General features: G+C 39.8%; 1 protein-coding gene across 1 annotated transcript in view; it reads left to right on the top strand.

Annotated features, from left to right (window-relative positions):
• Window positions 1-21,189, top strand: part of LOC139286063 (voltage-dependent calcium channel subunit alpha-2/delta-4-like) — a 57,982-nt gene extending 36,793 nt beyond the window's left edge. Inside the window, exons 28-40 of the mRNA XM_070906728.1 lie at window positions 4,806-4,867; window positions 8,680-8,694; window positions 9,160-9,204; window positions 9,307-9,369; window positions 15,337-15,407; window positions 15,616-15,691; window positions 16,323-16,375; window positions 17,121-17,176; window positions 17,569-17,589; window positions 17,853-17,970; window positions 19,195-19,310; window positions 19,706-19,788; window positions 21,088-21,189. Coding sequence (XP_070762829.1) covers window positions 4,806-4,867; window positions 8,680-8,694; window positions 9,160-9,204; window positions 9,307-9,369; window positions 15,337-15,407; window positions 15,616-15,691; window positions 16,323-16,375; window positions 17,121-17,176; window positions 17,569-17,589; window positions 17,853-17,970; window positions 19,195-19,310; window positions 19,706-19,788; window positions 21,088-21,189 — 881 coding nt within the window. The remainder of the gene's footprint in view (window positions 1-4,805; window positions 4,868-8,679; window positions 8,695-9,159; window positions 9,205-9,306; window positions 9,370-15,336; window positions 15,408-15,615; window positions 15,692-16,322; window positions 16,376-17,120; window positions 17,177-17,568; window positions 17,590-17,852; window positions 17,971-19,194; window positions 19,311-19,705; window positions 19,789-21,087) is intronic.
• Window positions 21,190-21,805: the final 616 nt, after the last annotated feature.

Below are 21,805 nucleotides of genomic sequence, written 5' to 3' on the forward strand. Positions count from 1 at the left end.
TACCGTTGCACTATATTACACAGCTGGGAGACCACACCGGACCACACCCAGCTGTGATGTTGGGTCAGAGGTAAAAGGAAACTTTCACAGAGGCCTGTTCAGCTTTGCTCGTCGTCCTTCCAAAATCTAGTGTTGAGTCACTCTTTAAAAGCTGTTCACAAATATATATATATATATAATATATAGTTTCATGCTTAAAACATAGTAAAAACAGTAATTTCCTAAAACAGCTGCTCACTATAGTTAATATAATAATATATAAACAGGAGTTAATAGTGCATTTGTTAGGGACTATTTTCATCGGCGGATGAATCCACATTTGGTGCTCTAGTGAGTATTTGTGGCAGCAGGACGGTGTATGTGTGATTCAGTCAAAATAAACTAAACTGTGTTCATGGTAATGAAGACGTCACCCAGTGCGACAGTGTGGCTCACTGGTGTGATGTGATGTTTTTGGATGATGGAGCTCTATGGCTCAGTGGAAGAAGACATATCAGGCTGTGATACACAATACTTGTTAGGAGATACATTCACTGTTGGTTTGAGTCTTTTCATAACATTTGCAGACAATAAGACAAATGTAGGACGTCACCAGTCTCATCCTTTAATCCTGAATCTGAGGAAACTAGATGAAATTAGAGACCAGAATCTACTTGCAGAGGGACAGAACATCCCTAATAATCCATCACTATTATTGATTTGATTTTGCTTTTACTCGCATACTGCTCTTACTTTAACTGTTCGTTTGTATATTTCATTATCTAAATGTTTATCCTCCTTTAATTTACTAATGTAAGCATTTTTATTGTTATGAATTTCATTGAGTTTATTTTTTTCTCTCCATTCTTTTTAGACACTATTGTTTTCATAATATTAATTCCAGTAAAATCTACAGAAGAGAATTGACTTGTATTGACTATGTGAAACAGAAAGACAACGTATGAGACAGAGAGATCATTCACTTCAGCTAAATGTAACTGATTTAACTCTTGACTTCAGTTTTACAGCTGTGAAGACTATTTGACGACTTCATCTTAATGCCTAAACTCATTTTGTGTTTTTCCCCCCATTTTTTGTTGTTTTATTACCAGAACCTTTGCTGTGCTCACCACAACAGGATCTTGTGTACTGTAAACTCTGGTCAACAGAATGCTCTCACAGCAGGACATTAAACAACTTTTGGATTAATTAGGACATCAAATCCTAGTGAACATAAGCTCAAACGTATCTGCTAGATTTTAGCTTATGTAGGTATTTCTCTGTAAATATGAGTGTTGCGTAATCACCATGAAAAAAACTCAGAACAACTGACAGATGTACGTATGATCAGAGTCCAAACTACAGTAGCATCAGCCAGGAAAAAGAGAAGCTGTCCAGGTCAGTCTGTGTGTGTTGCCATTACTGCATTGCCAGAACAAAAGTTTCAGATGAGACAAAACTGGATTAGATGAAAATGTATTGATCACTGTGGTGAAATTGGCTGGTTGCAGCAAATTTGTAGCAGGATCCGACAACGACAACATGAATTAACAACAGAGATAAAAATCACAGTAAGACTTACAACAGGAGGTGAGGTAGACATAAAAATATGAATCAGACTTGTGAAGTCACACGTAGAGAAAATATGAGTAAAAAAAGCACAAGAAATATGAAAAAGCACCCCAAAAGTATGAACAGTGCTGGTAGAAAATTGGACCATAAAATTTTAATGTTCTCAGTGGTGCACTCAGTTTTGCAGCTCTTTTGCAGCTCGACACACCGTAAACATCTCACGGGAGAAGTTGTGTTGCCTAGTAAAATAAAATGCACACGTGTAAGAATAATAATAATGCAGCTGCAGATTCTCTCCTCGTCTCCATAAAAAGACACTAGTCCTGAGAGCCGGCACACCATGAAGTATTTCGGTGTTAATGATGTTTGAAAAGTAGAGTAAATGTGTCGGATGTGTTTTGTACCGTCGTGGACTCGTCCTTGTTTGAGAGCGCAGACTGCAGCAGAAACAGTGCAGCTGCAGCGCTGAAGGGCGGCGATAAGGACGCTGCTGACAGGAAAGGAGAAAAAAAAGAAAACACCCCCAGAAATGAAATGAAACAGCAGAGCAAAGCCGCAGACCACTGAGTCTGCAGAGAGGCTATTTTAAAAGAGTGAAGGAGAGTGATGCCTTAAGAGGTTTAAAAGCACCCAACGGTCACAACTCTCTATGAACACAAATGCAGCGTCACTTTTCTTCCCTCTACAACAACCCTCCTGCTTCACACTGAGCTTGTTAGACGTGTCCCAGTTCAAGACTCGACTCTCTTAAGTGACTGTTTAGCTCTTCATCGTGCAAACTACCTCTCACTACCTTTGGCGTGAGGGGCAACACATAACAGCAAGTGTTGAACTCTCACTCTCATGGAATAACAAAGAGGGCAAGACAAACGCTCTCCGTTTATCCAGTCGAATGAACACATTCAGTGCCTTTGACATAAATATATATTTCATATAGAATCACATTTTAACCGACACATGAAGTGACGGAGGAACCGGTGGGATCCCACCGGAACCCTTAAACAAATATTTGTTAAATTCTCACACAAGTTGAGGCAGACATTAAAGTTGGAGTTCAAAGATGAAGGAACTTGAATCAGAATCTGCATCACTGATTTGTGTTCACCAGTGTTGTGCTAGTTACTGAAAAATAGTAGTTACAGTTACTAGTTACCTAAAAGTAACTCTTTAACTTTACTGATTACTTCCACCAAAAAGTAAGGCATTACTGTGATGATTTCAGTCCTGTTGTTGCAGTATGGAAAACAAACACAGCTGATCAACTCGACTGTGACAGACAGTTTTCATTTGGCCGCCTGGACAAAGTATCTGGCTGACCAGCTGCCTGAAAGTGGGTGACTCGACAGTAGAGAGAGGCTGCATATTTTCTACAACATACCGTGTTATTAGTTTGTTGAGTTGTCCCTGGGTCACAGGACTCTGAGCCCAACCATTAAAATCCAGCTCGGGTCTTTAGCAAGTAGCTTCGTGCAGGCAAGTTGCATAAACAGCAAAGTCTAGAACAAAAAGTGGAGACTACACATCTCAGTACTTTAGGTAACGGTAATTTAGTTATTTAAGTATTAGTTACTGCCAAAAGTAACAGAGTTACTGTAATGTAAATGTACACTGAGCAGCAACACGACAGAACAGCTCTAAAATATTATAAATGTTCTTATCTGTCAGACGAGGAGCTCAAGGTAAAAGCTGAACAGTAGAAGACAGTAAGTTAGAGATACTCGATGAGCTATTTGCTTATTGAACGATGAGGAAGCTAATTGTCTCCGCACAGCCAATCAGAGCGGATTATTCTCTGTACACATGCTGTCATCCAACATTAAAAACGCTGTTAAACAAGTGATCCCAGTTTTATTTCCAGTGTTTAGACCACAAGTTCAGACTAATGTTGGAGGAATAAACAGAATGTTGTGTTTGCCAATAAGCAAAGTTAATATTTCAGGCTTTAATAAAACATTTCAATCAAAAAGGATGAGAAGTCTCTTGAAATAACTTGACGTGGCCTCACCTGAATTCCTACATACTCCTCAGCAGACAGGGTTTTTTTTCTGTACTGCAGCATCAGAGGAGAATCTGCAGTTGATGAAATGCTCAATAACAACAAGCTCAATATCCAGAAAAGACCACAAATAAAATGTTTTACAGCTGCTCTGCTTTTCCAATAACACCAGTACACAAGAGGCTCGACATGTCGCCTCATATCACTTATCTGTGTGTGTGTGTGTGTGTGTGTGTGTGTGTGTGTGTGTGTGTGTGTGTGTGTGTGAGCTGCCTGTGTGAGGAAGAGTTTTCATTATCAGTTGCAGTTATTATGTTGTTCTGAGTGGAAACGACCCCCGCCGGTCCTCTGACGCTGCGCTCGCTGAGTGACGGGCTGCTGTGGATGGGGCTGCTGGCTAGGACTGAATCTTTGTATTTCAGCAGGAAGACAGTGTTTCTATTACTCTGGAAGGGACTTTGATTAAGTAATAATCAAGTTAATTAATTCAGTTAATGTACCTACAACGTGCTAGTCAGGTGGTTGCAAGAAACACCCAAACTACAGTCTGACCGTAATTGGATTTTTGAGGTTATTTGAGAGTTTAAAATATCCAGAGACGATTTATTGGCCAATATTCATTTTTGACATAAACACATAACAAAACAAAACATTGTGACCAGAATATGTTCTGAGCAGGACATTTTACGGTTTGGATCTTGTCAGCACTCTCTGGTGGACAAACCATGTAATGGAGACATTTCTGTGCCTATTTTCTTGTTAGTTATCAGTTTACGTATACGCTGATAATGACAAATCTGTGATAAGTGAATATAAACGGTCCAATTTATTGGCTTTAAAAACAATGCATCATTTGACGCCTCTGGTACCACTTTCCAACGTTGTAACTAATAGCTTTATCACCTCCAGCACACATCTGACTTCACACAGATCAACTGTTCGGCTTTCAACTTGCTCCTAAATGCTCGCTGTTTGATACTCTGAGTAATAAAGCTTCTACAGTGCATCACTGAGAGACTGCGGGCGTCATTATCCAGCCTGCAGGGAGCACACACACCATCAGGCTCATCAGTGTTTACATCCCTTCATTAGCGTCAGGACACGACAGAGGTGAACCCAGGGTCGAAATTGATTTCCTGTCCTCCTCCTTTCCTCCACAAACACGGCAAACTGTTAAGCTCTGCAGAGTCCATCTTGTCCTGCGTCTGTCTTAATACATGTGTGTGTGTGTGTGTGTGTGTGTGTTTTCTATTTTTAGCTATCGGGGTGCAGTTGTCCTTGGATTGGCTGGAAAAGAGGTTCTGGGCCATCGCCAAGCAGGTGACCAGACTCACTCTCACACATGTTGGCATTGTTGTAACCCTAACCACACTTCATTGACTTGTGTTTATTTCTCAGACTCTTAACTTTAATCTTGACTGATTAAAAACAAATTGTCCCTTAAACCTGAACTTTAACCAGACTACAGTGACACAAACCTGGTAGAGGCGTTTTGTTTTTGCACTGTTTACATACATGTTTACTTCTTCACTGCCTTTGCTCATTGCTGCATTTCTTGGTGCGCTACTGCCACCTGTAGATCAGTGGAATAACGTGAAACGATCAGCAGGGCTCACCCATGTGCATCCTCATGTCCAACAAAACACTGTTGCATTTAAGTGCTCGGTCACAACATTATTTACAGTGTAACGGACAAATGTTGGGCTCAATTACTTCATTTCAATGTTCGTGAACTTTAACATGCAAAGTCGCGTCCTTGACCGACACCAAAAGCGCGATTTCAACATCGACATTGAGTTAAGACATTATTTGTAATAGAGCAAGTGGCTCCCGGGCAGCCATAGTGACACACACCACACTGTTTTCTTACAGGTTTTGTCACCAAAGTTCAACTAAATTGAACGCATAATATCTTGTGTAAACTATTCGTTCTTGCAGGTTTCGACTGAAAGCCCCAACTGTGCTGACCTGTTAGGGAACAGAGAGCCAGAGAGTCCAAAACGGAGGAAGCTATCACATTAGCTGTGTTGCTCCCTGTTCTGTGTGAGTGTAAACTGCTCCACAAAGAGAAGCAGCATGATCTGCAGTCAGGAGTCGACTAGTTAGCCACCAAGCAAATAGTAAGTGTGTCGACAAGTTTCAAGCAACACCAAGTTTCCAAGGACGAACAAATGATTTTTGCTGCGTGACCGTCCAATAATAATCCTCTGGATTCAGAGGTCATGTTTTCAATTTTCTTTTTCCTTCATTAGGGAACAGAGCCCATTAATTGTATGCATTAAGTCCTTTAGACTTTTCATATTAAGATTAAAAGTGGAATGTACGCAATATAAAGTCCCATTAAGATGTAAAACAACTGGATTTGACCCTTAAGAGACCAAAATAAAGACTTCAGTCTGCTCTCACTTTCACAAGTACGAGTTTTCATTATTTAATTTAAGGGAAAGCTGAGATATTAAATTTCAGTGGTTTAAAGGCACAATCTAATTCTAAATAAATGGGACCCCACTAAAAAAAAAATCAAAACACCACGGTACCTGTGCTAAAATTAGCATGCTAACATGCTGCATGTATATGCTAAACGTTAACATGTTAACATCCAATAGTTGTTCATCTTTGCTCACATGCTGACTGTAGAAATGAATGTTATAGGTTTTTTATGTTAATATGACGATGTTTGCAGGTTAGCAATCAGCAAATGTAGCACTCAGCTCAAAGCAGCTGTTTGGTTAAACCTGAAATTTGAACCATGAAATTAATTTGTGCGTCCTTTCAAAATAGGTGGTGTTGGAAGTTTGGTGATGTGGTGACTGACTATAGGTGAGCTACTGTGGCTGGCATGCTAACTGGTAACATGCTAACGCAGGCCAGCCACAGTAGTCTGCCAAGCGAACAGGCTTGCTCCTGTCACGCGACGGACTGCAGACCTCTTCTGTGATAGCATCCTCTATTTTGGACTCTGTGGGTCTTCAGTCCTTCAAAGGTCAACACCGCCAAGATGGTTTGCTGCGGGTCAAAGGCACAAACTTGCGTGTCAAAGTTCATCCAAATTTAACTGTGCATGAAAAGTCAGCACAGATTTACTGCACCTTTGCAAGCCAATCCCTGATCGATTTCCCCTTAGTCTGATGAAAGTTGAGCTGAATCTGAAACGTCCTAAAATGACCACTGAGCATAGACGCTTTAGATTTAGGTACCAACTGGAGCTTTCCTCTGGCGCCCTCCGCAGGACAAAATTTACTTATTTTTATTTTCACCCCGCCCAATAAAAGACAACTTGTCTCTCTATTTTTATCCATCCAACAGTTTTGTTTGTTGAACTGAGATCTGCAGCCTCATTTGGCTACAGGCTTTTAATCTTGTTAGAAAATTTGTCCCCAGAAATGACATTAGGCAGACAATATTCATACACACACACACTCTGCAGGTCTTTGACCTTGTGAACGTCTCCTGCAGTTCAGTTCAGTTCAGTTCAGTTCAGTGAAGCAGAGCTGCAGCCGGATGTGTGCAGATGTCCTGTAGAGGTTGATGATGCAGATAACATTATTAATGAGAGCTGACAGCTGTGACAGGCTGCTTTAATATATTCACTGCTGACATTAGTTCAGTTGACTTCACAGTCATCCACAGACCACATTTACATAAAATTTATATAAAGTTTCTCCCATTCAATAAAAACTAAAAGTCAGTCTGACACATGGCTGCTTCTCTCAGCTGTTAAGCAGTTTGTATTTTGGAGATACAAGGTTCTTATGTTACATTAACAGTCTGATCTGTCTAGTTTTGTCTCTTCACCCTGATCAGGACTTAAGTATATTTATCATCTGTGGCCTGTTGCATTTGTTTCACTACGTGAGGAAACTGAAGAAACTGTCAGCGGTTGTTTAATACAGATCCAATTATTTAGAAAAACAGCCACATTTTATAAGAGCTGAACATCTCTGTGAGATTTAAAAAGTTAAATCTTTAAAGCTCACTAAGTTTTGTGCCTTGACTGTAAAATATCACCGTTTGGATTTCAACAGCACAAAGTTTTTTTTACCTTCTTATTTGTTATTTTACACAGACTGCAAATTCAGTTTTAATCGTCAAGGAGGAATCCGTCTGTCACACAATGTGTTTTACTTTAGCACTTTTTTACCGCGGTGAGTCTTTAGTTTCTTTAAGTGACAGACTTCATGTGGCAGGACCCAAACAAACAGAGGGAAAATATATACGTTTTGGGTGGACCGCATGCTGAGAAACGGCGGTGGAGGTTTTTTTAAAGCAGCACGTCCAGCAGATAGTGCGCCGTGTGTATACACAGTGACATGGAAGACCACTCCTGCATATCTACTTTACCCAAAAAGTGGCCAGTAGTATTTGCACATTGTTACTTTACTTCTGTTGCTTGACTTCATTATCATCATTATGATCATTATGAATTGTGATCAATACTGGCTCACAGACTACTACATAACTATCCTCTCTCCTTGCAAGTAGTCTATGGGCCAGTAGCTTATTTTGTAATCTGTCTCTTGGAACAGCTGCAATAGATAGGGTGGGCCAGAGTGTGCCACCATTATAAAATTAACATTATTTGTCAGGGGGCAGTTTGCAAATATTACTGGTCCTATACAGGGCTAATGCATGAGTATAATAACATCAATAGCATATTGAACAATGGCACTGTGCATCTACAGGTCTAATATTTAGCTTACTAACGTCTACCATTTGAATCCCAGCTATCAAGTATATCTTATGAGCATAATTTACAAGGTCCTGTTGCTCACCGTCTTCATTACAAAACAGGCCTTATTTTGTTATTTATATTAAATCAACAGGGCAGGATGGCGAAGCGAAGGCATGACCGGTCCTACTCTGCCTCTGATTGGCTTACCCTGTTATTCTTACTCTAACCCTAACCAAGCCAACCAACAAAGGCAGTGAGTACTAGCCAATCAGAGGCAGAGTAGGGCACGTCATGTCTTCGCCATCCGAAAAAATACGCCGAATACCTGCGTGTACCCTGCACAACACCTCTGCTAAGAAATGTTGTCACGATGTTCAAATATTTCTATTAGTTTGTAGTTGAATGATATTTATATAATTATCTATAATGTGTTTTTTTCCTCGACTCTTGTTGCTTCCAGCCCAGCGACACAGACGTAAGTAAATACTGATTATTGATTCAAAGCTTTTCCAGAATGTACTAACAACATGTCACACCACATTGTAATATTAAAGGCACGCTCTTCACATGCATCACATCCTGGTTACTTCAATTTAAATCAACCTTACTTGAATATAATTGTCTTTGTGCAGACAGTTACAAACTAACTACCATTTTACAGTTCATATAAATGGTGTATAATGGTGGGAATTGCAGATTTCACAGATACAGATTTTTAATATTATAACTGAAACTGTTAAAAGTTGTACGCTGTCTCTCACTTCAGACACAGATTTTTATCTTTCTCTGTTTCATTCATTTTGCTTTTCTACTTCTTTCCTGGAGTTTACCTTCGCCTTCCTCTTGTGTGCAGTGAGCTGGTAGTGTGTTAAGCTCAACTGTTGCTCCTCCTGATGACCTTTGACCTTTACCCCTTACACCCTCTCTCTCTCTCTCTCAGTGTTCAAACGTCGAAGGTGTGTGTCCTCTCAGCTGTGAGAGTGTTGTAAGTAATCTGCCTGTTCTATCTGCTTAACATCATAATCCATAAAATATCATAAAATCATAAAACTTAAACACACACTTCTTCCTTCTGCTTCCTGTTCAGGATCTGAACTGTTTCCTGGTCGACAACAACGGCTTCATCGTGCTGTCCAAAGAGAGGAACGAGGTAACATCTGACCTCTTGAGAACATTTTGAACCTTGATACTAAATTGACAGATGTGTCTCTGTTGGTCATTTTTATTTTAACCATGCCAGGTTTCATTTTTTCGCTGTTGATAAAATTTTCTGAACAATCACAATCACAAAACTTTAAAAACCAGATGAGTCGTTATTCTAAAAATGCTTCAACATTTATATCATCGTAAATTGAATATCTTGGACTGTTGGTCGGATAGAAGAAGACATTTTTCATTGTTGACATTTTATAGTGTGAATAATTCATTGATTCATCGATAATAGTAAATAATTAGCCCACATAGCATCAGTGTTATCTTGGTTGACACACATCAGCTGACGTGTATCAACTCTCCAGAAAAGCAGCAATTTTTTTCATATTCATTGTTTAGATTGTCATTTTCCGGCCTCTGGACCTTGAATGATGCTTCTATTTGTACCACGTGTTTGGGGTGTGTGGCCGGTGTGTGCTGCGCTACATTTTACAGAAGACATTTTTGCATGAACGACCATATTTGCTGGTTTTGAGGGTTTTGTTAACCACACTTTGTCTGTACACTGTTTAGTTAATCACAGTCAACATTCAGTCACAGTTCTTCAGGTCTTTTATCCAAAGTCATGTTGTTGTTGATACTTAAAAATTCTGCTAAACTGCTTTGAGTGTTCAAGGACGTTTCAACATATAATATTTGAGAGTGAAGAGTCCCAGAAAACCAAACTTTAAACAAACACGAACGTTGTGAAAAGGATCATGTGACTGGTAATTTTTGTAATGACAAGGTTGCTGCTTACTTTGGAATTTCTGATCTCGGATCGTCCTTGAAGGCACCAACAAGAAGAGTTTTCAAAACAGCCCCGTCTTCCATGCTACAATAATGTATAAATGAATATATGGTGTAATATTTATAGTGTCTGGAAGGAGGAAAATCAGTCTGAATGATAAGATTGGCAAAACATAAGAAAAGTCCTTTAAGTCTTTGGTTAATTAAATGGGAACACTTTGGTTTAAACTACTTGGACTACTTAGAAGTTGATTCTTTAGACAATCAGGATGAGTTTTGGTGTCAGAGTCGTGGACGTGCGGTCCGAGACGGGAGGTGATTTCTCAGCTTCACGGCTTCTCTTGAATCATTTAATGTGCTCATAAACAACATCTGGATGGCTCACAGGATTTGAGGACAGTTTTGGTCCTAATCTGCGTGTGCGGTGCATTAGCAGTGAAATATAGCAGCTGCTGCACCTGCTGACCTTACGGAGCTTAACCAGAGCGGAGCAAGCGGCCGGATGCATGGCAGGTTTGATCATTATTTTGACTTTTAAAAAGTAATTATACAAATAATTATATAGTTTTGACTCTCTAACTTGACTATAATTGAGAGTCAAAGTCAAAATTTTGTTTGTATTTAGTATCTCAGAATTTGTACTTATTTCTCAGAAATACAATGAATATTTGTTTTGCTTTTCATCTGTTTTTCTTTTCCTGGCTGAAATGGGCTTCTGTACATTTCACATATACTTTTGAAGGCCTTTAAAGTGTCTTTGTGTGTTCAGAGAGGTACAGACTGCGAGCCTGCTGTCCATCTAACAGCTGCTCGTTAGCTCCGGATTAACTCAGCCTGTTAAGAGCCATATTATTGAGGATTAATCCGGAGCCCTCTGTGCAACCATAAACACTTACACGCTCTGCCACGCCCAGTTCATGCCACACATCTCCTGCTGAGATGTTCGCTTCTATTTCACATGTTTAATCTCTCCAGAGCTTCAGCTTGTTGTTTGGATCAGGACTTGTTGCCGGGAGTCGAACCTGCGACACGTAGACGGGACGGTCTCGGTGGCCGCGAGGCTGCCAGCTGTGCAGCAGCAGCTGGCTCTGCTGAGGCCAGATGAGGCTTAGCTGTCGTCCAGTGACTCTGTGACATCTGTAATGCTGTCGGGGTCAAAAGGACCTCCAGCTCGAGTGCAGAGCAGCTGAATGAATGTTTATGTGCAGTCCATCGTCTCAGATAAAGATAATGAGCTGGTGGCAGAGGAGCACTGTGGATTATCTGTTATGTAATAACATGTAAATCTGACCAGGCTGTGAACAGAGAGCTGAAGCAGTTTGTTGAGTCTGTGGATCCAAGTGAACAGTTTGATCATGTGGATTTATTTACAAATTGATGTTAATGAGACCCAGTTTAGTCTTTAGCTTTAATCTTTATTCCAAGTCAGTTTAGGTCATCTGAACTAACTGCTGACCTTGTAAACTAGTTCAGTGTTACTACTGAAACTCAGAGACAACCATCTTCTCATGTGATGGGACACCATATGGAGCACTTGAGCATCTTTCAGCTCATTGTTTTGGTTTTTACGTCCGGCAAACGTTCTCCCATCAACCCTGTTTCACGGGAGCAACAAGTAGCTGTTTTCATCAAACAGGCTCTGATAAACTCACAGTACACCTCACACCTGCCCAGCACCAAGCAGCAACAACAGAGAGCGAATACTGGACTTCATCAGGTGAACACAAACACGACTCCAACGGGATGATTATGTTGCTCTGTGTTTGCTGGATGTAAAAGTAGACAACTTACACATTCGCTGTATCGACCTAATGAGCCTTACGCCTGATGCCCATTCTTCTTTAAAAAACACTAAACAACAACTCTGCTCTTAATACAATACATAACCACACATTAAATAAAACAATGTGGTAACTAGTAAGAAAAGAGCAGCGGTCATGAAGTGTGTTTTATGATGTTAATTCAATATATGTGTAATTTCAAACAGGACTTGTGGTATATAAATTGCATTCACTGTTATCACCAGTAATCACAGGTGTCGCCATCAGCCAGGACTGAAACCTGTAGAAACACCTCTCTGTATAATACAGTTCACCACAAACTACATCCATTGGATTAGACTGCATTCGTTTTAGCAAGCTGTACCTAATAAACTGGCCACTGACTAACTTTAAGCTAAGTTTAGCAGCGGCAAATGTAAAGTTGTAAAATAGAACAGATTTTTAGGCAATGAAACTGGATGTTTGGTGTAATTCAGATGATGAAATGATCAGTTTCATAAAATGAATCATATCTGAGCAATAACACCTTATAACCAAAGACCTCCAATATGGCTGCCAGAGGGGAGAGCTTAATCACCTGAAAGTCTTTATGTAATGTCATATTCTTTGTAAATGACTGTAACTTCTAACACATACAAATCTTTGTGCTAATATTTGTTATTAAATCAAAAATATCAGTACTCGTGTGACATTGTTGAAGTACAATTAAAAGGAAATGACACCTTCTACACACAGCAGCAAAATGTTCTGGTGTAGAGTAACTTTAAAGCAAGAATCATTTACTGTAGAAGCTCATTTTTCATTATTTGCATGTCTGCTGCAGTCCCAGGGGCCTTACTAAGCAGATATTATGATAAAGTGCTTCCTCTATGTTTTGCTGAGCTCTGGACTTTACAGGAAGTTTGCGGAAACACCCAGAATCCTCCCCGGTGTTAAAGCCGCTGTGGTGTGAAGGTGCAGCTCGTAGTACGTTGCAGGGCACGGTAAATATTTAATCAGTAAAGAAATGAAATGAGCGCTGACTAAAAGAAATACAGTAGGTCAGAGTGAGGAAGTGTAGTGAGCAGGGTGACGGAGCAAAACGCAGGGCTTGTTATTGGTTGTGTTGGCCGTGTGCAGAGGAAATGTCTGTTTGATCAATGGTCCTGTCTGAGAACCGGCTGCAGGAGTCCACCGTTCATCCGCAGGGCTGGAAAGAGGTTAGACTGATAAACACGACCCATTATGTTCAATATGTCCTGAAATGAATAAGATTAACAGTCTGTAGCCGCACTAGCAGCACCGGGCTGTAATGTTCATCACACACCAGAAAACTAAATTACTGAACATAGAAACTGAAGAGACAACTTGACTATTCTTAGATTCTCACCACGAGGGAAGTAGACAGAAAATTAAAGTTTGCCCAGAGAAGAGGCAGTGTTACTATTACTGATTCATATATTAAAAAGGTTGTATCCTCTGTACGGTGGCCACTTTAGGACATCTCAGACGCAGATTGTCAGGCTCAGCCCTACACTGTCAGACCTGGCTGAACTTTCAGTCTCAGCTGGACTTAGGCTCAGCTGTGCTCTTGGATGAATGCTAGCATTTGCATGCTTTGTCAGCCTCATCTGTACTTGAATCAAAGATATTAGGATTCATCCTTATAAATGTTTCCAATAGTTGTTGAGATGTTTTACTCTGGACCAAAGTGTTCTAATCCTTTGAGCTAGTTTGACTAAAAATGGGAGCTGACCATCTCTGATTTAATGATGTTTAACTGGTAGCTGCACTTTCATGGTGCTGGTGCAGTCCTGAATATAATACTGCAGTTCTGTTGGAAGCCTTCTACAGAATTGAACTTGTGTTTTGTTGCTGCTGCTGTACGTCTGCAGAGCTCCTGGCAGGAGTTTGACTCTGGCACTTCTACTGCCCTTATTTTTTTGTTTATTCCAGCATGTTTACCCTCTGCTGCTGCTGCTGTCAGATAAACAGAGGGTCAAATTTTGGTGTAAGCAGTATCCGACTGCTAACGCTCAGCAACCTGCGAGTCCTCCGGGGCTGCTGGGAAAAATCCCGTCCAGACGGAGATAAAGTGTGGGCAGAGAGCAGCTTGTAAACGTGAACTGAGCTGCTGAGACAAAACGCTGTGAATAATTCAGAGACTCTGGTGCTGCTGAGGGCCAGAGAGGACCGACACACACACACAGAAAGGACTTTAAATCACAGTTTAATACTTCACACCATCTGTTTTATTCCTGGTGAAACCTCACAGTAATTTTACTCAACAACCAGCCTTTTCTTTTTCTTTTTTTTTTCATGGTTTTTGTCTTTTCTGTGAGAAGTAGACAGGAGGAGACCTCCAAGAGCCAAGAAATTAGATAAATAGCAGTGAGGATAATTGAATTTATGACTTTAGATGTTATTCTTTGGGGGGTTTCTGTCTCTGTCTTTACTGGAAACATTCTAATATTTGTAAGAGCTACTTATGATATGAAATTGTGTTTGCTTTGTTTTGGTATTCAGAAATAAATACTGGTAAGATAAAAATTGAGTTGTCACAGCAGCAGGAAAGCACAACAAACAAAAGGACCAAAGCATTATTGATCGGAAAAGTAATGAGGACAAAATAAAATATATTCAGTAAGTACTTATTCTCTTTATTTCTGAGGGTTAGACATTCAGGTGGATATCAAGCTCATGTCTCTGTGTTCAGAGTACGAGCTGGAGTCAGGATGTGGTTAGCCTAGCTTAGCATAAAGACTGGAAGCGGGGGGAAACAGCTAGCATGTTCTGATCTGTCCACAGCTCAAGAAAAACATCTAGCAGTATCTCTCTAAAGCTCACTAATTAACGCGCCGTGTCTTGTTTGTTTAATCCAAACAGAAATATAAAACTTCAGTTTGAGGTTTTAAAGGGAGTTTTGTGAAATAACAAACAACTGGTCAAACTTTGTCTGGAAACAGTGTGTCCATGTGTCGTAGTGAGAAGCTGACTGAGAAAATGTGTTTTCAGGGCCTTTAAATCAACATATTTCTTTGATCGTAGTGAAAAACATTAAGCCAACTGCTTCTAGCAACCTCTACCACAGCTTCTGTGTCGGCTGAAAGACAAAAACATCAGTCTCGACCCCCCTTCCTAACAGAAAACAGCTGAGATGATGTCAGGATGAATAAAGAAAAGGAACAATGACATCCTGATTATCAGGATGAAACTATTTCACAACAACATTTAAAACATAGAGGATCATCTAAATACAATTTCTGTTTTGTCCTTTGGTCACTGGTTTTGGTAGCGAAGCCAAACTGCACTCTAAGTTGTTCAGATATAGAGAATAACAATGTGTGAGTATACAATGATTTAACATGTTTATTATTAGTCATAACAAACTTGCTTGTTCATTTTGTCTTTTCCAGGTCGGTCGTTTCTTTGGCGAGGTGGACGGGTCTGTCATGGCGTCGCTGATCAAGATGGGAATGTTCAAAAAGTACGACAAAAGTACTTGATAAGATGTGTTAAGATACGTAAGGAAGGTTTTATCTCGTGAAGCTGTATGATGTCCTCTGGGCCTTTGGCCGAGCTTCAACCCCTGACCTCTTCCTTCCTGTCTGTATGAAGCGTGTCATGAGCTTTTCTCCACGTAGATGTTGCTGACGTTTATCTGACTGTTTGTTTGTTTGTTTGCTTGTTTGCAGAGTGTCGTTGTTTGACTACCAGGCGATGTGTAAGAACAGTCATCATCACGCCAACAGCGCCCGACCTCTGCTCAGTGTGAGTCCCACCACTGCACATCAACACAATTTGTTACTATCAACAATAGACTACTTCTACTAGTTACAACTTAGTTTAGTTACAATGATTATATAGTCGTAGTTGTGGGTACTTGTACTTTGCTTTTCCTTTTTATGCCACTTTGTACTTCTACTGCATCGCTATATTATTAATTAAACTCCCCAAAGCATATAAAGTAATGCAACAGTAATATTAATCCAGAAACATGAGATATAATCGTAAAATATCACTTAAAGTACATTTTGCTGATATTACTTTTACTTAAGTATGATTTTGAATGCAGTACTTTTACTTGTAGTAGGGTATTTTCAGTGGTATTAGTACTTTTAAGTAAAGGATCTGAATACTTCCACAGTAGATATTAAACATTTGCTTCCAGGTTAAAATGGTGTTTTCGTTTGTTTTTAGTCAGAACTAAAATCCATTTAACAAAACCAACGAGTGACTTGACAGAAAAATAAGACCTGATAATAAATGAGAAGTTGTTTTTCTTCATTTTGACACTTTTTTTGGCTCGACAACGTTGAAAAGCTCTTTTTCTCAAACTGAATCTGTCAATAACTTTGAACAGTCCTTGAATGAACTTCTTGTTTTCCTGTTTCTCCTGCAGCCGTTTTATGGCATCGCAGCATTGATGAGATGGATCTTCTCCAACGCACTCATGTAAGTGTGGACTGCTGTTTATGTAGTAGTTTATCGGTGCAGAGGAACAGAAACTGATCTGAATCCAGGATGTTAAAGCGACATGAAGAACACCTGCAAACATGCAGCTGAAGGATTTATGTCAGTATTTTATTTGAATTATTTATTTTATTTTAACACCAGTGACACGTAAACTCGTGAAAGAAAACGTCACAGTGAGATTGAAGGAAAAAGTAGAATTTTTCAAAGTTATTAAAGGAATAGATTAGAGTTGAATCGATCGCTGTTCTGGAGTCTGTTTGTTCCTCTGAACGTTGCTGTAATTCTGTAACTGAGACTGTAAAATTTAAACCAGCAGACTATATGTTTAAAGATATAGTCATTTAGACAATATTTAATACATTGATCAGCTGCAGGTCGAGTTAAAGGAGCAGTGAGAGTTTGGACTTTTGCCCATTCCAACATTAAATGGATGAGAAATACTTTCTGTGCATATATTTAACATTAATGAGCCAGCGTGCTGGATTTAATGTTTTTTAATAAGTATAAATCAAACAAAGAGTCTAAATGTAAAACAAAATTCACCATCTCTGAGAAAAGGAGTATTTCTACAAAAGGTCTGCTGTGTGACTTGATGTGTGTGTGTGTGTGTGTGTGTGTGTGTGTGTGTGTGTGTGTGTGTGTGTGTGTGTGTGTGTGTGTGTGTGTGTGTGTGTGTGGATAAAGAAGTTTTATATGTTAAATGTGTGTTTGTGTCTCCCGTCAGGTTCTTGCTGGACTTTAATCTCTGTGGTCTCTGGCACTCTGATTATTTCGTGGACGGTAAGACTTTCTGGATTCAAATCAGACGTGTGTGCAGGTATAGAAATGTTAACAGCGTAGCTCTGTGGAGGGTCATGTTGGTCCTCCATGAGGTTCACACGGTGGTTTTCACAATCTGACATGATACAACTACTGAAACATCCAATAGGAGAGCAGCAGCTCAGAATCAATGAAGACGTAAAATAAAATATGTTAAAAGATTTAAATAGACAGGTGGTGTGTTTGTTTTCTTCACGTCAAAACCTCTTTATGTCTCATTTACAAACATTCTGTTTCAAAATGGCGGCCTCATCTTCATCATCATCATCTCCATCCTCATCTTCACCATCATCATCATCATCACCTGGCTGTGGTCTCTGTGTCTTCACTGTGATCCATCTTCATCCACTCAGCCAAGGCTGGCTATCATACAAGTGAGTACAACATGTCTGCACACGTGTGTGTGTGTGTGTGTGTGTGTGTGTGAGTGTGTGTTGTTTTTATAAAGAGGAAACGTCCTCATAGAGACAGAAAGATGACGAAAACTGTCCACACCTGGAGGACACAATGGTGGTCGTCTTTTATTCACTGGATGAGTTCAGATTAAAATGAAGAAGAATTAGTTTTTGGTTACATTTATTACAGTGTATTAATGTGTGTGTGTGTGTGTGTGTGTGTGTGTGTGTGTGTGTCTCAGCTCATAAGCAGAAGAAGGTGGAGGCTCTGCAGCCCTGCGACACGGCGTATCCCGGCTTCATGTACGACTCGTCTGTCAGAGAGGCGAACAGTCTCATCAAGTGTGGACGCTGCCAGAAGTACGACAGACACACACACACACACACACACACACACACACACACACACAATGTCTTTCAAGGCGAGTGAAGTATTTTAGATTTAAAGATTAAACACACAGTCGCCTCATTGATGAATAAAGAACTTGACTTGTTTAACTTTGATCATTTTGATTTGATGCAACATGTTGGAGATTATTCTGGAGGTTCACTTATTCTTGTGTGTGACGATCCTGTCGGACGCCCTTCAGCCTGTTCTTCCTGTTTGACCCCTGATGAAGCTGTAAGAGGAAACTTTGGGTTTTAATTCAGCGAAATGTTTTCAGAATAAAGACGTCGTCTGTGTCTCGACTCCACCAGCAGCAGCTTTAATGTGATGGGGTTGAGGTGCTTGTTCATTTGATGCTAACCGCTAACTTTAACCTCTTTCTTACCTCAACAGAAACAGGAAGTGAGGACCGGAGTAAATGTCCTCACTTTCCAAAAATGTCCTGAAGGTCTAAAACTGAACAAATATGGCCTGAATCAACTCGTCCTGCTCACAAACTAACTGTCCCTTTTAGTTTCTGTACACATACCTACAGCCCCATCTTGTGGTCAAACTATGTAGCCTTCTAGCGCATCAAGGTGATCGTCTTTATTCATGAAAAAATATACAAATATACCCTAAAACAGAATTTAAATTCTAATAATGCTGTCCACCAGCTTTCATGTTCAAATGACAGGATTTAAGAAACGTGTGAGAGTGCTGCATTCTGCTTTATGACCCATGTTTAACTTCACATCGTGGGTCGTTGTTACACTGAACTCTACATATGTTTTGACTCACGAATAACTTCACTGATATCTATTTGCATTTTGCTCCGGTTTTCTCCTCATGGTTAGATGTCAAACAGCATTTCACTGTTGTGACACTTTACGACAATAAAACTGAATCTTAATCTAATAAATCTAATAAGAGAGATAATCTGCTCTTTCATGACAAAAATGACTACAAAGTGAAGGTGAAACTGACTAAAACTGAGCTGAACAATGATAACATGATCATTTAGATTTATGGTGGAATTCCCCTCTAATGTTGATGATGGTGATTAAATCATAAACAGTTGATTTTAGGTTTAATTAACTGTAATTTGGTTTATGAATGTCAGCGCTTTTGTTGTCCGTTGTCACTGATGAGTGTTAATGAGGGAGCGGTTGTTGAAAGATTGATTGATCGGCTGTTACTTGTTGTCTGTGTTTCAGGATGTTCGTGGTGCAGCAGATTCCTGACAGTAATCTGGTTCTGGTTGTGACTCAGGCCGACTGTGACTGCTCTCGTCAGTATGGAGCAATCCTGCTGGAGCCCAAGGAGATCAAATATATCCTTCACTTACTGAGACAACAACAGCAGCATCGCCCCCTGCTGGAGATAAACAGAGTTACTGCGTTCAATTACCTCGTCGCAGAGTGCTCAAGTAACTCCAACACCGCCTAGGAAGGAGAGGTAGTCAGTAGTGCTGGGTAATCTGAAATACTGAAAATTGAGACTTATTCTTTGATCAGATAGTTCCTGATGTAAGTTTTCCCAGTTTTACTCTGTATCTTATTTAAACTAATTTGTTGTACGACTGCTCGTGTTTAGATATAACTTATGCGTTTTGAAAAAGACAGATTTTGGTATTGAAACTCGGGTGTAGTAGCGGAACGTGTATCATGAATGTTAAACAATGCCAAGCCAGCAGCGAGCGGTCTGTTTTCCTTAACGGCAGTGAACATAACGCCACAGTGAAGTGCAACAGGATGAAATCCCAGAAGGTGCGGCGGCGTCCGGAGTCCTGCCACGCCTACCACCCAAAGGTGAGTCCAGACGTTCAGACAACTCTACGAAGTGACGAACACGTGATGAAGTGACTTGTTTCAGTGTGAAACATTAAAACGACGACCAGCAGACTTATCCCTGTGCAGGCTTCTGCGTCACTAAATGAACACACATTCCTCCTCAACGAGTCCTTTGTGGAAATGTGTTGCCACTAAATATTTACAGCCAGTAAGCAGCTGTGGAAGAAGTATAAAGTATAAATATACAGTATAAAAATATTCTTTATAAGTAAAAGTCCTGCATTCAAATTTCACTTAGTATTAGCAACAAAAATGTGCATAAAGTATCAAAAGTAAAAGTACTCATAATGCAGAGTGGCTATTGTCAGTGTTTTACTATTATACTATTGGATCATTATTATCTTTATATATTAATTAGTATTAATATATATGTATCAGTACTTTAACGTTGTCGTTGGAGCTCATTCCTGCGGCTTTTTGTAGTTTAATCTGTAACAATGGATCTTACTTTATAAAACATAATGCGCTGTTATAATGTTTATCAATGTTTTATAAAATAAGATCAAATTCAAAGTTCGAGTGTTTTATATGTAAAATCTTAATTTGAAATACTTCAGTAAATGTACTTATGTTACGTTCCAGCACTGCCAGTTTCTACAGGTGTAACTGAATATAAGGTACAAAATATGTAACATGGCCGCCACGTCTGACCCGACATTTCACAAGAATAAGACAACACACCTCGAATTACAAACTCGGAGACAGATGTCTCCACGTATGAACGCATCATTAAAGTACCTACAAAGGCCTGTCAGTAATAATTTACATATAATTCATCAGTTACAGCTCGTGATGCTAAAGCAGCATCCTGTTTATAGAATATTAGACAACACTGCAGATGTTTGACTTTAGTCTTTATTAGCTAAAACATTTCCTCAGTTTTAATGGTGCAGTAAATTTGTTAATTATAGCTGGGGTTTTTTAGTTTTTATAACGGTCTTTATTGTTTTTATTTATTACATCATGACTTTTCTATTGCACTATCCTTTATGCTGCTGTCACAATGCAAATTTCCCTGCTGAAGGATTAATAAAGGAATATCTTAAAGTTACTAAGAACTTGTGAAGGATTTATCACACAAACTTGATGTGTGATAAGTGATGGATTTAAAATGCAACATGATCCCACACAGACTCAGAAAATCATTTGCAAAAACCATCTTTTAAGTAATGAAAGAGAAAATACTGATATAAAATAAATCTACCAGTAATATAAATGTATTTCTGCTAACTGTAACGTGTGTAAACTGTCCAACAGGAAGATGCTAAGGAGTGCGGCGGGGCGTCGGCCGTCTCCCTGTCGCTGTCTCTCTTCTCGGCCTCTCTGCTCGTCTCGTCGCTCCTTCGTCGCTGGACGTAAACCTGGACCAGGAGGCTCTGAGGGGGGGCGAGGATTTGAAGCAGAAAAGTAGAATAAAACACCGTCGAGCATGTAGCCGAAGGACATGTTGGGTGTTTTTATTTTTTTTAACTCGCCACAAGAGACAACGGGACTTCTCAGATCTTCTCTCCTGCTGTTCAGAGCATCTTTGGTTCGATCTGCAGCGGAGATTAAAGGGCTATTTCATTTTTTTGAGAACTGGATCTAGACTTAAATTCTCCCTCCTGAAATGAACTGAAAGGGGGATGAAAACTTTGAAGTAGCTCAAGAGCTCCAGGAGAAACAAGAGTCCTCACTCTGATGGACAGATGTAAGCAGTGTGTGTGTGTGTGTGTGTGTGTGTGTGTGTGTGTGTGTGTGTGTGTGTGTGTGTGTGTGTGTGTGTGTGTGTGTGTGTGTGTATAGACATGTTGCCATTACACTCAAAGAATGTAGCATCTTTGTAGCTTTTTGATACAGAAATATTGTGTACGAGTAGAGTTTTACATTCAAATGATTTACAATCCTACAAGTAGGAGAAACAGAATAAGAGTTGGGCTTTAAACGCTGACGTTTTCAGCTCTCTGAGAGGTCAAAGGTCAAACAGAAAACACAG

The sequence above is a fragment of the Enoplosus armatus genome, chromosome 6 (genome assembly GCF_043641665.1).
Source record: "Enoplosus armatus isolate fEnoArm2 chromosome 6, fEnoArm2.hap1, whole genome shotgun sequence".
Taxonomy (NCBI): domain Eukaryota; kingdom Metazoa; phylum Chordata; class Actinopteri; order Centrarchiformes; family Enoplosidae; genus Enoplosus; species Enoplosus armatus.